The sequence below is a fragment of the Aotus nancymaae genome, unplaced genomic scaffold, assembly GCF_030222135.1.
Source record: "Aotus nancymaae isolate 86718 unplaced genomic scaffold, 86718_ANA_hifiasm-v0.15.2.pri h1tg000059l, whole genome shotgun sequence".
Classification (NCBI taxonomy): domain Eukaryota; kingdom Metazoa; phylum Chordata; class Mammalia; order Primates; family Aotidae; genus Aotus; species Aotus nancymaae.
In genome coordinates, this window is record NW_026988473.1 from 51,457,375 (window position 1) to 51,475,125 (window position 17,751).

Below are 17,751 nucleotides of genomic sequence, written 5' to 3' on the forward strand. Positions count from 1 at the left end.
GGCTGGAGTGCAATGGCCTGATCTCGGCTCACCACAACCTCTGCCTCCCGGGTTCAAGCGATTCTCCTGCCTCAGCCTCCTGAGTAGCTGGGATTACAGGCATGCACCATCACACCAGGCTCATTTTTTGTATTTGTAGTAGAGATGGGGTTTCTCCATGTTGGTCAGGCTGGTCTTGAACTCCCGACCTCAGGTGATCCGCCCACTTCACCCTCCTAAAGTGCTGGGATTACAGGCATAAGCCACCGTGCTCGGCCTGCTTTTACTATTATAAAAGTTGTGTGTGTGTGTGTGTGTGTGTGTGTGTAGGTGTAGGTATGTAGGTGTAGGTATGTGTAGGTAGAAGAGATTGAAACTGTTTTCTAAAATAAAAACATACCTTTTCCATATGAGGCACTCTGTAGCTGTGTAACTTCAGGCAAGTTACTTAATATATCTGAACCTTAGTTTCCTCGTTGGCAAAGGGAGTCAAATGCTCACATACCTACCTCACAAAATTCTTAACATACTTTATACAAATAATAATTTAGGCAAAAACACTTTGTAAATTTTAAAGTTCTATTGAAATATATACATTTGTTTTGTTTTTATGCTTACAACTTTGTAAAATTTTTTTCTTAAAGCAATGTATCTGATTCCTAGCTATAGACATGTTCCTGCAATGTCATTTGTGACATTTTAAAAAGGCAGCCAGCTGAGCATGGTGTCTTATGCCTGTAATTCCAGCTGTTCAGGAGGCTGAGGTGGAAGGATCACTTGAGGCCAGGAGTTTGAGACCAACCTGAGCAACACAGCAAGACCCCATCTCTAAAACAATTTAAAAAATATAATTTGCCAGGTGTGGTGGTGTGCACCTATGGACTAGCTACTCAGGAGGCTGAGGCAGGAGGATACCTTTAACCTAGTAGTTTGAGGCTGCAGTGAACCATGATCATGCCACTGCACACCAGCCTGGACAATAGAGTGAGACCCTGTCTCAAGAAAAAAAAATATATGTATATATATACATATATATATTTAGTATAGTCTATATTCTGTGACTAGTTGGCTTTTTGATCTGGTTAATCTAGGAGTTCTCTTTTTGTCTTGGCTTTCTTATTTGAAAATGCAGAAAATAGTTCATATTCTGTTATAGGAGTGATGCTGCTATTATTTTACCAAAGTGATTTGTAACCATGTGCCTTAGTTTTTCTGTGAATCCAGATTTCCACATATTGGACTTGTATTATGTTACATCCACTTAAGGCATATATTTAATTCTATTATGTGGAAGGGACTGGGATATTGTTGTCTTCTATAACTACACAACCTTTGCAAAACCATTTCTTAACAATTTAAAGGAATAAAGAGGAGTGCATTTAGTTATACAGTTTACACCATTGTTCCCTTAGAAGCTAAATGATAGGAGTGAGGATACAGTGACATCAATTGTTAAGGCCTGTGCATTATTCATTTAACATCTGCTGTTGGTTATTTTTTCCCTATGGGGGAATAAATTACAGCACATCAGCACATTTTTCATGCTTTGTGTTTAAGCATTTAAAAGACATTTATTGTATTATTAATATTGTTTTATTTCTGCTTGTTTGTCAGCCCCTGAAGTTATCAATGCCCACGACTATAGCCAGCAGTGTGACATTTGGAGCATAGGCGTCATAATGTACATGTTGTAAGTAGCCTGCTAAATGTACATGTTAAGATGAGTGGGTAGTTTTTAACAGTAGAATGATGTAGACTTTAAATTAAAGCTAATATATATTTTTAAAAAGTGATTTGAAAACCAATTGGGAGGTCATTCTAAAAGCTCTTGTATTAGTTGTCAGGTATACATCCCTTAGGTATTTTTTAATACTGCGAATTTATAACTTTCAGCTTTGGTTTTCATTGATCTATAAATGCAACAATATGATCTGAGCAAAATGACAAAACACCTTCCATATCTCCTGCTACAAACTAAAAGCTTCTTTGTGTTTTCTCATGAGATTCACTTGTAGTTTATCAGGTCTAGGGAGGTACTGCAGCCTGGCACTCATTCTGCCCATATAGGCAAAGCATAGGTGGGAGTGGGCACTAACTAGGCAGACGGTCACTCAGGATCTAGGGAGTATCCTACAGTTCTCAGTTCCCCTAATGCTGCTGAAGCCTTCAGTCATTCTCGTTCTTCCTTCTCTCTCATTCTCAAGATTCAGTCAAATTCCACATCCTGCTCATTTTTCCTTTGAAATATCCCACCTATTCTTTGATTTCTCTTCACCTGTATCTTTTCTCCTTATGATTCCTTTTCTAGACTAATACAGAACAGAAAGACTCTTATGATTCCTTTTCTAGACTAATACAGAACAGAAAGACTGTTCTCCCTACTTCTGGTCACTCTCCCCAGTTTGTCCTTCACATTGCTGCCAGGGGTGTCCTTTCAAATCACAAATCTGATCATACTGCTTTCCTGATTAAAAGCCTCTGATATACACACACACACACACACACACACACACACAAATGTATATATATTTGTATATAGAAAAGTATCAGAACATCCTGGCATGGCATGGCATGGCACAGCAGGTCTTTCATGACCTGACTCCAGCACGCCTTTCCAGTTTGGGGCTGGATGTGTATTCCTGTGCACCTACACTGTGCTGTGGTGATTCCAGGTCACATTTCAATTCTCAGACACACCCTGTGTTGCATGCCTGTGGGGTGTGTCTGGGTATATGTGCGTTCTTTTTCTTTATAAGCTTCTCTTCTGGGTGGACCTAGCTCAAACATGAAAGCCTTCTACTCCTCTACTCCTACTTAACCCCACTATAGCAGAGTTCTCACATTTGTTATGTATATACTTTCTCATATTCCACAAAAGATTTTAAGGTGGCATACAGAACAGTAATGTTGAAAGAAAAAATAACAAAATAGGAATATTTAACCAAGAAGCTATGCACATGTGTACATCTGATAGAATTCATTATTCCCTTTTATGTATTCTCATAAAGCTTTTTAAAACTGTATTATAATACTATATATTGTATCTGTTTTCCTTGTTCTAAATTCCGTGGAGGACAGAGCTCTTAGATTATTCATCTTTGCATTCCTGGCATCTGGTATAATAGACATATATTCAGTGCTCAATATGTTTGTTAAATTGAATTAAAGTGAATTGTCTAAGAGGTGTTCTGAAAAGTTAGTGACTATTGTTCTGCCTGTTGGTGAATATGAACATTTTTATGTTGATGCAACATTAGTTTTATGGTCATATTGAAGATTTCACTATGCACTACCTCTTCCAGATCATTTCTAAATATTGACCTCACAGTAGTTACATTTTCACAGTTCTGCGAAATGGAATACACAGGCAGTAGAAATTAGATGATGTGATTGTAGCTGTAATTCAGCTGGTCAACACACATCACTGCTTAGATTACATAAAGTATAAATGTATTCACAAAGTTTTTGATCATCATTTTGTGCTGATTAAAATCATAGTAAAATTCTGAGCCCTAGTCTTTAATTAAAACATAACTTTTTAATTAGTCTTTTATACTCTCAAGACTTTCTAGACAGCATGAGTCAAACATCCTGTATATAATCTGATATTACACAATTCATGTAGTGTTTGCTGCCCTTTTAGTTTGAACTTGGTGCTAAGAAAAATGAATGTATTAGAATGTATTATATTTTAAATACCTTCCTCTTTCTTAAAAATGTAATTTTAATTTTTCTGCTTCATATTGTGACAGCATGTCATCGTAATGACGTTGTATTTTCTTTACAGTAGACTCTTACTTAGCTAATCAGTACCTATTCATTAATCTGTCTGTGCCCAATGGTGTTATAATTTCCTTCATCAAGAGCACAAACATATTACCTTCTTCAGGGGGGTTATTTTCTTGTTTATCAATTACCTCTGATTCATTTCTATTTAATCAGATAGTGATAATATACTTTCTCAAGGTGAAATTAGCATAAGTAAATATTTTTTATGGTTACTGTCCTCTGCTGCTTTGATTTCTATGAATGCAACAAAATAGTAGGAAGCTTTAAGAGACATTTTTCATGTGTTGGATTCCCTTTTCTGGATGTGCAGGAAATTGCTGTCATAAAATTTTGTATGCTGCTGATTGACCAACCATTAGATACATTTTTATGTAAGTAAAATTGCAAAGAACAGAAAAAAAGTGAAATTTAAAAAATGTAGCCCTTAAGCTATGGTTGCATGCTAGTCAGACAAAGCTGAGGCAGCTAGGAAATTGGTGGATGTGCATATCACTGGTTGATGACAGGCTCAATGAACTAGACCTTTGCTGGCCTGCACTGTTATAATAGATAGTAATTGTCCAGAAGGCCATTTTTCTGGATATTTTGTTTTCCATGCTTTTTAAATTGCATTTTAAAACTAAACAATAGCAAGGCAAATAGGATGAGACAGAGGAAATCAGAATGAGCTAGAGAAATGAAGAATATTAAAATAAGAGTTTGCAGAACAATATTATACTGATAAATACTTAGTAAGAACCTATTGGTAAATGAAAAAGCTCTGTTGTCCATCCTAGTTTGATAAACCACTAGGATGAAAGCAACTCTTCCCCCCACAGAAGTTATCATCATCATTACTATTATGAAAAAATCAAATTTTGACTTATTCAGAAAATTTTCATCAGTTAGATTTTTTAAATAAAGAAAGATAAAAAGAAAATTAGCAAAAATGTAACTGTTAAAAGACTTAGAGATTATTATACTTATATATAGTATAGACTGGCAGTTTGAGAAGTATTATGAAATTATGCCATTTTATTCTTTCATCAATGAAGTATAAATATATAATACTGAGAGTTCAAGAACAGACAGAGTTGCCCCTGTGACTGATCTAATTTCATCTGTCTGGTTGTCATTGGGCAAATCTGGTTGTTATCTACTGGATTGCCCTCAGATGTTGGAGTTGACGGTAATGAAGATGGCTGACATTTGTTGATATTGTATTATGAAGAATTGAACTCAGCTTTTAAGCATGTTCTTGTAGTTTTGACCTAGATTACTTATTGAAGTAATAGCTTTATAGGCTTACCATGTTCTGTTAAGAGTCTAAAGGTACGTTGTTTCTGTGTTACAGAATATGAAAGCCCGTGTTTACCTTACATAGACTGCTCATGGTTTTACTGATGTTGGTCATTATATATACTCAGCTTTTACCCTTTCAGGCCTAAGGTCAAATTATCATCTGCTTTTTCTGCATTCAGACCTTTTTCATTTCATGTACAGTTTTTGAAGACTTGTGTCCATTTGAATGGTTTTTTGGCTTTGACTCAGATCCTATAGAAATTCCCAGGGTTAGGGCTGGGCGCACTGGCACACACTTGTAATCCCAGCACTTTAGGAGGCCAAGGCAGGCAGATCACTTGAGACAGAAGTTCAAGACCAACCTGGACAATATGGTGAAACCCCATCTCTACTAAAAATACAAAAATTAGCCAGGCATGGTGGCACATGCCTATAATCCCTGCTACTTGGGAGGCTGAGGCAAGAGAATGACTTGAACCTGGGAGGCAGAGGTTTCAGCCTGGGAGACAGAGTGAGACTCTGTCTCAAAAAAAAAAAAAAATTCCAGGGTTAGTCTTGGTTTATTTATATTATTATTAACATTTGTATAGTATTTTACCATGGATAAAAGCCTTTGGTGGTCATTAGTCTCTGGTAACTAATTAGACTGATAACTCATTTTATTTTTCAGTTGAGTCAATTTGCAATATGTACCTTAAGGTATTACCTTCCTGGTGCTCCCTCTAAAGTGTATCTCCTTTATTAGCTACCACTATTATTGTATACTTACACTCACCTTCCTGTATTTTAACCTCATTTAAGCTTAGTGTTTCCCCACCTGGAAGAGCTTTGGGTCATTTGCAAATCTGGAGGTTTTAATGTATACATGCATACTTCCTCTACCAGATCCTTTCTCTCAATGTTGAAATAAGAGCCTAGCACTGATCTTGGAAAACCCTGTTGCTTCCATTTTTACTTCAGGGAGGTACCCATCTCTCCCACCCTTTCCTTAAATATGAAGCAACGCTACTTCCAAGTCCTATAGAAACTTAATTTTAATAGCCGTATTTTTATTATTTAAAAAATTTAAATAAAGTGATTGCCTTTGTTGCAGATTATGTGGAAAACCACCCTTTTTGGCAAGCTCAGAAGAGAAGCTTTTTGAGTTAATAAGAAAAGGAGAACTACATTTTGAAAATCCAGTCTGGAATTCCATAAGTGATTGTGGTAAGTATAGGTGTGTTATTATTTACTAAAGCTAATATAAGAAAGTTGGCCAGTGGTTAAAATGTTTTAAATCTCTGTTTAGTCATTAAATTTACTTGTGGAAATAGCAATATCTTCACTGTGATTGTTCATCATCAAAACTTTCAAAAACAGAAAATAGTAAAAATTAAAGAGGAAATTTGCTAATCCTCTAGCTAATGTTTACTATAGACCATTAAACTAGGTAATCCAGGCAATAAAACTTCACTTTAGGCTTTAAACTATATTTATTACGCATTTATACTGATGATATTTAGTGTATACTTGGCATCTTTCTTTCCTGTTATACACAACTAATCCTAAAAAATTATAAAATGTATGCTATTAATTGTAGTTAAAGTAAATAAGATTTTTTCAGGATTTTTCCTTATTTTTAGCTAAAAGTGTTTTGAAACAACTTATGAAAGTAGATCCTGCTCACAGAATCACAGCTAAGGAACTACTAGATAACCAGTGGTTAACAGTAAGTCACAATATTACTTTTTTCTTTCTTTCTGACCTGCTACCATTGCTCATTTCTTTTTGCCTTGGAGGTTTCTGTATAGTCTTAAAACAGTCAATTAGTTTGATTTTCTGTCAAATTAAAAAAAAATTGAGTCTTGACAGATTTCTGAAAATGGGCATTTTCAAACTGTTGTCACAGTTGTTTATATATATTTATAGAGGTTTAAATGGTCTTTGCTCAGTGTCATGAAAGTATCATGTCCAATGGAATAGAGCTGAAAAATGTCCAATATTATAGCTGTGGAAAATTGAAACAGTCTATATAGTTCAGTGAAGTAAAACACTGGAACCACTCACCTCTCTTTCACCTCTTGGGGTGTAGAAAATCTTTGGGGACTCAGAAAAGCCAAGATCTCCAAACAGTGGCAGTCTCCTGGTTTGGAATTTTATTTACAATTGCTTTCTGCCATTAGACTAAGTGCTTCAAGTACAGACCTGTTTCTTACTGATTTTTGTATGCCTGCACCCGAACATTACCTGGTCACAACAGGAACTTTGGGAAAGGCTACTGCTTATCCCTCAGTATTTATTCTTCTCCTTCTATAATAATGATCCTGACTTTTAGCTGGAAACATTGCTGTCCAGTTAAAAGACTATTTCCCAGTCTTCTTTGCTACTTATCGTGATGGTCAGTGAGATACAAGTAGAAGTGGGTGCAATTTCTGGGAAGTGTTCTTAAATGGAGAGGGTATGGCATTTCTCATATCCTTCCTCTTTCCTAGTAGATGCAGATGTGAGTTTAAGTAGCCAAATTAGATCATAAAGTAGAATCTGGAGATGGCAGAGCAACAAAATTCAAGGAACCACAAGGTAGCTCACAGAGCTACCATGTCAGCCCTTCACTGCCTACCTCCAGAATTTTTTATGTGAACAGGAAACAGATTTCTGTCATTGTTAAGATACCCTATAGTGTGCAGCTGGACCTAATTTCAATTAATATAATATTCAAACAATTGCTGAATGAGTGAATTATTCAGTAAGTGAATAGGTCTGTAGGTATCTCAGAAATTTTTCTGAGAGATGAGATTAGAAATTATTAGAGATATATGGGGATGTTACTAGGGAGTATTCATCTATTAAAAATTATAGATCTATTATTTACTAGACACTGTGTTAGGTACTGGGGATACATTATATAATTACATTTGAAATATAAATTAGCATATGATAATATTCTTAAAAGATCACTCTGACCATTGGGGTAGGGAATGGCTTGGAAATAGGGAATTATATAGATATTGAAGTTGAACTGTTGGGAGATGATAGTGACTTGGATAGGGTGGTAGCAACAGAGATGAAGAGAAAAACGTGAAACATATTTTAGAGGTATAATTGATAGGACTTGATGATGGATTGGATGAGAAATGAGGATAAAAGAGGAAATAAGGATGACATCTAGATTTTATTCTAACAACTGGTTGGATGGTAGCGCTATTTACTGAGATATGGAAGACTGTAGGAGAAATCAATTTCTTTCTGGGGCAAGGATGGTGAATCAAGAACTCTATGTTAGATAGGATCAGTTTGCAATGCTTATGTGGCATCCGAGTGGTGATGTCAAACAGGTAATTGAATATATAAATTTGAGACTGGAAAGGTTTAAGATGGAGATACAAATTTGAGAATCATTGAGTATACAAACACCACATAAAGCCATTGGGCTGAAGAGATAAATAAGGAAGAAAGACAGAGAGAAGAGGCCCCAGCAACATGTCTTTAGGTATTAAAACATTAAGAACCTCAGAGAAGTTTAGATACATAAATGTATAGTGATATCACTCTCCTTTTAAATTATCTAATTTTCCTTTGGCAATTTTGAATATCTTTGAATAACATTTTTTTCTTTAAGGGCTAAAAAATAGTCTTCACCCAAGAATGAATTATATTTGCCCTTTTCAATCAATGTGTTGCTCTCTCAAAGGATTCTGTGCAATAATTATTTCTGGCCTAAAGTAATTGTGCAAATGAGTTAGCAGCTAGATCACTGCAAAACTATGTTGAGTAGATTTGTAGTACAGCAAAATAAACTGTAAAACAGATGGTGTGCCTTAGAAATTTATCTCTTTTCAGCATCACACAACATTCGGGTTGGGCCATTTAATTATTTGTTTTCTAATTAGCACAACTTTATTTCTGGCTTTGGTCATTTTTCTAGTAGTCTCCATTTTTGAGCCTCTGTCACATTTGTCTCTATGAAGTCTTTGCCAAATGGATAGATAAGTGACAGATATTGTGTACTATATCAGATTGTCCTAAGGAATTCAGTGGATGAAATTTAGAATACTGGCATTTTACAAACTTCTGAAAGGCAAAACTCTTCTTGAAGTCTTACTTTCTATAATTCATATCCTCTGTTTGAAGTAATCTAAAGAAAACATGAGAGTTCTCTCAGTGCCCTGCTGCTTTATAACCAGAGCTTATACCTTTTGTAATACCTAACACATAGTAACATTTTTTCTATAAAAAGTCTCTATGGTTTAGCTTATGTAATGTGCATTTTGAAATATGGTAAATATCTCAGAACTATTCTAAGAAAAATAACTATTTCTCTGTGTACATTTAAGGGAATGGAATTTCAAATAAACACATATATGTTGTCGTGCTGATGTAAAAAGTCAGTGGTTAGATGTAAGGAAAAATACCCAAGAAATGACTTTCTTGCAAAGGAAGAGTTTGACTCTAATGGCCAGGAGTATGCTGATTCTTCTCTTTCATTCATTTCTTCCTTGTTTCCTTTTACTGTCAACTGTGGTTCAGGAGTTAATTGCTTCTTATTAGGTAATTGCAGTGGCCTCTTGGTATTCCTTCAAGTCCTCTGGTGACAAATAACACTGAGAATTTACATTTTTAACAAGTTTCCCAGGTATAAGTTTCTGCCCACTTATATTTAAAAGCCACTGCTATAAATTAAGGAAGTCACTTTTTCTTTTATGTCTTGCGAAAATGTAGTTTTGAGCTTTAATGGTATTCAAACATTAATTCCTTCAACACGTGTGTGTGTGTGTGCGCGCGCGCGCGCACGCGTGTGTATGTGTGTGTTCGTGTGCACGCCTGCCAGGTACCAGGTGCTAGGTATAAAATACAGTTAAAGACGCATAGGACATGGTTTCTGACATAAAGATCTTACAACTTAGTAATGAAAACAACCTATGTATAAGACTCCATGCAAGGAAGAAAATGATAAATGACATAAGAAATTGCAGAATGACAAGAGGTATGGAGGCAAGCAAATATGAAGTCAGAAAGTTTAATTTGACTGGCAGATAAGAAGCTTGAAGGAAAGAAGTGAGAAATGAGACCAGAAAAGGAAAGAAAATTGTGAGACTAAGAAAAGAAAATTGTGAGTGGACTTGAATCTGGGGTTACAATTTTAATTTTATTCAGTAGGTAGTAAAGAACGGTTGTATGCTCTTTGAAATGAAGGAATTGTTAAAGTGCATCAGTCTTGCCAGGTGGCTTATTTTAAATAGGACATCAATCACTTAAATGTCTATATTGATTGGAGCAAGTATCTTTTTATTTAATTCATCTGGTACTAGAGGGGTACAAAGCTGAATAAAACAGTTCCTCTTCTCGAGTAATTAATTTACCACAAGTAAGTCTGTACTTTGTTTTATAGTCATAACCTTGCAAAAGCACTTGTAATCAAGGTGTGGGGACTAATTTCAGAACAGTCTTTCCTAATGTCTGAACAGGGCCTTTGTTCATTAATTTACATATTGTTATTTGGGTTTTGATCATTAGCTTTTGACCTTTAGCTTTAACATATATACTCTATATAAGAGGATGGAAATTTTCTGATGCCCAATTGTTGGTGGTTATATTTTCCTTCTGAATATCTTCATCCTAAATATGTTAAATCTTACCTTTATTTCACTACATGTAGTTATTCATAAATTCTAAATTATCTTATGTATATATTTTTGAGTCTCTAATGAAGCTTTCTATAAAAATTATGTTAAGGAAAAGCTCATGAGCCAGGAAACTTGGAGATTTACTCAATATTCAATTATTGGTATATACTCAATAATTCAACAGATATTTACTGGATAACTACTATGTGCTATGGACGACACAAGGATCAGTCTGGCATAGTCCCTGCCCACAGGTTGCCCACAGCCTAGTAAAGGGTTTAAAACAAAAACATGGGCAGAGAATGATAGATCCACAAGGATGTCAATGTACTATAACTACTACTATTGAATTTCCAAGAAGAGGGCTATTATTCTTTTTAGCAAGCTTGCCTAACCCACAGCCCAGCACAAATTCATAAAATTTCTTAAAACATTGTGAGATTTATTATTATTATTATTATTATTTCTCTCTCTTCAGCTGTCGTTAGTGTTAGTGTATTTTATGTGTGGCCCAACACAATTCTTCTTCCAATGTGGCCCAGGGAAGCCAAAAGATTGGGCACCCCTGCTTTAGGGGATTATAAAAATTGCTTAAGGTTGGAGGTAATTTGTGATATGGCTTTAAAAAAATGGGTAAAAATAGAAATTAATGTAGGAGTCAGGGCAAGGAAGGTAAGAGAATTCTAGATATAAATAACTTTTCAAAGGCATAAAGATAGAAAAAATATGAAGTATATTCAGAGAATAATTTGTAGTTCTTTTTTTCTATAACCATAGAAGGCATATAGGAGAGTAGTGGGAAATTATGCTGAAAAGGAAGGTTACTGCCCTTTTCCTGTAGACTCTAAGACTTTACATTGGTCTCATTTGGCAGTGAGTTACTGCTAAAAGGTACTCAAGTGCTGCGATCACTGCTGTGCTTATGTGAGTTTTCTCTTGTATCCCTGTAACCCTTAGAAGATTATGTCAGTGGACTTGGATGAGGTCTGTGAGCTATAGATAGTGACTAGATTCTGAGGGAAGAACTCTTATTCAAATGGAGTATCTTGCCTGAGATAGTCTGAATCTCAGATAGTTGAATCTAGGAAGATTCCTAGAAATAAATTAGAATTGAAGGTCTTAAGGGAGCCCGTACACACAGGTTGTGGCTAAAGGGTAGAAGCAAGGTCTTAACAAGGAGGTGAACCAAGAGTCAGGGCTAAATGGAAACAGGATGAGCATTGGAACAGGTTGGGAACAAGTGGCCAAGTGTCTGAGACTCTTCATAGGTCAATTCTATCAGTTAGTGGGTTGGTGGCTGCAGTGTTGGCCACGACAGACAGAACTTCAGGAAGAGTTATCTGTCAACAGTGTGTGGTATGGTTGGCATGGTGGCAAGCAGAAACTGGAGAACTGAAGTAGGACTGGGATGAGATAATGAAGACTGGAATGAGGGCAGTGAGTGGGAACAGAGAAGAAGGGAGAAAGAAGACTTTAGAAAGAAAACATTATGTAACTAAGTAGAAGTGTTAGGTAAGAGAGTAAGAGCAATCAAAACTGCCTCTTAGGTGACTAGGAAAGTGGTATGAGACAAAATAAAGTCTAGAAGTGCTGGTTTTGTAGATTGGAATAAGAATAAAGTGTTTTTGGAACAATCTGTTCAAACTTATATGCTTGAATTATTCCAAAAAAGAATTTTGAAAAATGGCGAGTCTCCTCAGATATTTTTAGGTTGAACTTTAAAAATTTCTACCATAAATGTAATTAATTGCAAGAAATATAATGTCTCATATAAACATATATGATTAAAAATAAAGCTAATATCAGTTTTTTACCCATATGGGACATCTATCTCATTCATTTTTAGATATTTATGAACATGTTGTTCTTTAACAGAAACTAGGTTGTTCATTTTTCTCTTTGAATTTGTGTTTCTATTCTACTTCTTCTACAGAATTTTTATCCTAATATAATAATATTTTTGCCTGAATGGATTTTATTAATCACCTATAATTTGTCTCATTTTATAAAGAAAGCTCAAATTTATATTTAAATTTTTGTTTTTATTTCCTGGGATTCTAAGGCTCTGTAATTTCTAAAAATTATTTAAGAATGACTTTTCATTATGATTATTATCAGTAGTATATAATTGATCAAGAGAATATGATTATAATTTTTTAGAATTATTAAACATAATATTATATTGGAAATGCTTTAGTGGATGGATAGGGCTGCCTTCCTCCCAATTAGTTCATTCATACATGATCAAATATTACTATTGTTAGAATGAGACAATGTTCCACATATTGTATTGTTGTTTTAGTTTTTATGGACACTGAGAACCTTATATAAATAAGTGGATAGGAATGTAAGGAGTTTTGACATAGTAGTGTCATGAAGTTCATTACAGTTGTTTGAGTTATGTTTCAAAACCACTCAGTGAAGGGCTTGCTGGAGGAGGCTCTGGTTCCTGCCAGGATACTGTGTCTTCTCTGAAGATTAAACCTGAACTAACTTTAGAGAGAAACTTCATGATACCAGGTTCCAGAGAAGAGTGAGAAATCCCTGGGAAGATAAAGGGATATCTTGAGCTGGTGTGTATAGTGGGTGAGGCTGCAGCCAAGGCAGGGAATTAAAACAGAAATACAAAACAACCCAGTTTCCCCTTTTGCCTCTTGTCATTTGCTTTGGGACACCAATCCTCAGCCCCTCACAAGGGTCTGAATTAATAAAATCAGAGCATCGCTGAAGCCCTGCCTGAATGAGAAGCCAAGGAAAATGGGTGGGAATTAACTTGTTGTAGGCATTGACTTCTTACCTCTTGGCCTCCAAACTCTAGGACTGCTGGGTGATACTTCTGGTGTACTTTAGGAGTGCCTCCTCCTCAGACTATTTCTCCTGGCAGGAGGAGGTAGGTAAGTGTGAAACCCTGAACTGAGAAGTTGCTTAGTGGGGCAGGTTTTTGGTGTCTGGGGTTCTTCCCCATACTCTTCCTTGATCTCCTGAGGCCAAGGGACAGTACTAGCTCTAGATCCATGCCTTGTTCTTCTGAGGTGCCAGTGCTTCCTGGGAAAAGGAACTCAGAGGCCAAGTTTCAAACACCGTTAGAAGAGAGTTTAGAATACGCAGTCCTAGAATTTAAAAATTAACAAAGTGAACGTACTAGAAGAGCTAAGGGAAGATGTTGATAATGTGAAGCAAGAAAAAGAAAAACAGAACCAAGTAGGTATAAAAAATATAATAGTTGAAATATAGAATGCAGTGATATAGGATAAATAGTAGATACAGTAAAGAATGAATATTAAAACTAGATGATTAGATTGTAGAACATTATACAGAAGGAAGCAGGAGAGGATAAATAAATTGAAAATAGAAAATGTATATGGGGTTAAAAGTAAAAGTGCCAAAATCCATATAGTAGGAGTCTCAGAGAAAAAAACAGGGGGAGGAATAAATCTTTTAAGAAATAATGGGGATAAATTAATCAGAATTAAAGAAAGAAGAAGGACCTTAGCTTTAACAAGATGATAGACTACCAAATAAAAGAGAAGAAAAAACTGACAAATAGACTTAATGAAATTTTTAAACATCAAAAAGAAAAATTCTAAAGGCCCCCAGAGAGAATGAGCAAATCATATGAAAAAGAACAGGAATCACTTTTCAGCAGCAACATTGGTTGCAAGAATAACTGGAGTAATATGTTAAGTGTATTAAGGGAAAAAGAACTTTAAAATTTTATATCCATCCAAATTGCTATTCATATGAAAGGGAATGACTAAGATATTTTCAAATATACAAGAGCTCAGAGAGTTTGCCACAAGAATCCTACAATTAAAACACATGGTAGAAGTACTTAATAGGAGGAAAAACAAATCCAGGAGATGCCACAAGAGCTATGTGCAGCAAGAGGCTTTAAATATCGTGGTAGAGTTTGCTGGTATCAAAAAATGCAAAAACAAAAGACAAGACCAAAGAAGAAGAGAAAATATAATACATAACAACCCAGAATTAAAATTCGAGATAATATCCACATGACGAGCACTGGGAAGGGGCAAGAGCACGGAAGCCGCGCATGAAAGTGTGCTAAAGGAGACTGTGGAGGCATCAGATTTCTAAAGCAGGAAGGAATGAAAAACATATAGAGAGTGGGACAAACTGAAATAATAATGATATGGAAGGGGGCAGGGACTGAAAATTAATGATATCTAACTTAAAATTCCAGAATTTTAACAGAATAAACCCAAATAAAGTAGTAGGAAAGATAAAACTAAGAATGAAAATCAACTAAATAGAACACAAAGGTAGAATAGAAAAGATCAACAAGGTCAGTATTTGCTTCTTTGAAAAAAAACACAACAAAATAAATAAATCTTTGGAAAAATTAAGAAAGAAGTAGAGAAAACAGGCTGAGCATGGTGGCTCATGCCTATAATCCCAGCACTTTGGGACGCCAAAGTGGGTAGTGGAGGGCATGGTCCCTGGCTAGGGCTCCACCTCCTGGGCCTGTGCTCACAGACCTAGGTGAGGACAGGCATTTCTGTTTTCCTGCCCAAATGTTGCATTTTCCAAGATCACGCTCGCCTGCCATGCCCCCATCCTGTGCTTATAAAAACTCCAAGACCCTAGCAGGCAGACACACAAGCAGCTGGACATCGAGACACACTCTGCGGTGCTTGTAAGAGCACACCAAAAGAGCCAGCAGGCCTGTAAGCCATCCACTGGCTAAACAACAGGGAGTTAGGCTGGGGCCATCGGAGGAGAGCCCAGGCTACTGAGCTGCCTGACTCCAGGGGAAAACCACTTTCCCACTCCATCTTCCTTCTGGCTCCCCATCCACCTGCTGAGAACCTCCTTGCATTCATTCTCCAAGCCCACATGTGATCAAATTCTTCCAGTACACCAACCAAGGCAAGAAATTCTGGATTACAGAAAGCCCTCTGTCCTTCCGATAAGGCAGGGGGTCTAATTGAACTAACACACACCACCTATGGACAGTTAAACTGAAGGAACACCCTGTAACACACACCCACTGGGGCTTCTGGAGCTATAAACAGTCACCCCTAGATGCTGCCCTGGGGTTGGAGCCCCACAGCCTGCCCATCTGCATGCTGTGGACACAGAAGAAGTGAGCCACACCCACATGCGTGCCCAGCGAGGGGGGTGACGGAATTTTTCCCGTTTCACTAATAGGCTTAGATGGGAGAAACAGGTCCAAATATAGAAATAATTACAAGTACATTGGTTAAAAATACCTGTTTAAAAATGTATTGTCTAATTGCATTTTTTAAAAATCTAGCTCTCTACTATTTATAAGAAGCATATTTGAAGCATAAAGACATGGAAATATTGAAATAAAGAATGGAAAAGGACATATCAGGCAAACACCAACCAAGAAAACCTGTATAGTGGAATTAATACCAGTTGAATACACCTTAACACAGACAATCATTAAGAGATAAAGAAGGGCACTTTATAATGATTAAAGATTCAACTCAAAAAGATTATATAGTAACTTTAATGTATGCAACTAATAAAATAACCTTAAAATATGTATCAAAAATTGACAAAATTACCTGGAGAAATTGGCAAATTCATTATACTAGGAGATTTTAATGCACTTCTCTTAATTATTGATATATGAAGCAAAGAAACAAAAATATATGGATGATTTTAACATACTATTAACAAGTTTATTCTAGTAGACACATACACAATTCTGTACCCAGCAATTAGTGAATATACATGTTCTCAAGCACATGTGGAATATTTATCAAAATTGATCTTGTCCTAGGCCATGAAGCAAGCAAGCCTTAATAAAGTTAACACGGATCATGTTCTCACCAGGCGTGGTGGTTCACGCCTGGCTGATTTTTAGTAGTAGTCCCAGCTACTTGGAATGCTGAGGTGGGAGGACCACCTGAGTCTAGGACAGTGAAGTCTGGCTGCAATGACTCATGATTGTGTCACTGCACTCCAGCCTGGGTGACAGAGTAAGACCCTGTCTCAAAAAAAAAAAAAGAAAGAAATGGAGAAAATATCTTGCATATGGAAGAGGGAATATAGCCACAGATAAAGGAGATATTAGAAAGAGAAGAGAATATTACCAAGTGTATACGAATATATCTGCAAACTCAGTCAAAATGAAAAATTCTTTTCCTAGAAAAATAGTTACACAAAACAGTCTTTTTTTTTTTTTTTTTTTTGATATGGAGTTTCGTTCTTGTTACCCAGGCTGGAGTGCAATGGCGCGATCTCAGCTCACCGCAACCTCTGCCTCCTGGGTTCAGGCAATTCTCCTATCTCAGCCTTTTGAGTAGCTGGGATTACAGGCACGAGCCACCATGCCCAGCTAATTTTTTGTATTTTTAGTAGAGACGGGGTTTCACCGTGTTGACCAGGATGGTCTCGATCTCTTGACCTCGTGATCCACCCGCCTCGGCCTCCCAAAGTGCTGGGATTACAGGCGTGAGCCACCGCGCCCGGCCAACAGTCTTAATAAATAGAAAACTTGAATTGTCTTCTAATTATTAAAGAAATTGAAGCAATAGTTCAAAATCTTCTACAAGCAAAACACTATGCCCAAATGATTTTACAGAGTTCTACCATACTTTCATCTTAAATTTATAACTCTTCTTCTACGCTTCCAAAGAGAAAAATTCTCCTAATTTATCCTAAGATTATACCTTCTAAACTGTAGGATACAAAACTAGACCAAGACATTATAACAAAGGAAAACTATCCATTTCCCTTACTAATATGGAAATAAAACCTTAAACATACTATTAGCAAGTTGGATGCAGCTGTGTATATTAACAGATAATACATCTTGACCAACTTGAGTATCCCCAACAATACAATGATGATTTAATTTCAGAATCTGTAAGTATAAATCTTCACATTAATATGTTAAAGGAAAAAAGCTTGTGATCATTTCAGAGAAAACATTTGTAATAACACTCAACATATATTCATAATTAAAAAGAAAACTTCCTTAACCTGATAAAATGTTGCAGAAAATAATCATTCTGAATAGAAAATGTGAGAAGCATTTCCTTTAAAATAGAGAATATTCAAGAAAGTCAGCATTTTTTTCCTCAAACATTGTTGATCTTAGTCAGCT

At 36.1% G+C, this 17,751-nt stretch overlaps 1 protein-coding gene across 2 annotated transcripts in view; it reads left to right on the forward strand.

Annotated features, from left to right (window-relative positions):
* Positions 1-17,751, forward strand: part of STK33 (serine/threonine kinase 33) — a 195,077-nt gene that overhangs the window by 150,856 nt on the left and 26,470 nt on the right. For both annotated transcript variants that reach the window (XM_012456715.2, XM_012456716.2), the window contains exons 9-11: positions 1,594-1,669; positions 6,143-6,255; positions 6,672-6,757. In XM_012456715.2, coding sequence (XP_012312138.2) covers positions 1,594-1,669; positions 6,143-6,255; positions 6,672-6,757 — 275 coding nt within the window. The remainder of the gene's footprint in view (positions 1-1,593; positions 1,670-6,142; positions 6,256-6,671; positions 6,758-17,751) is intronic.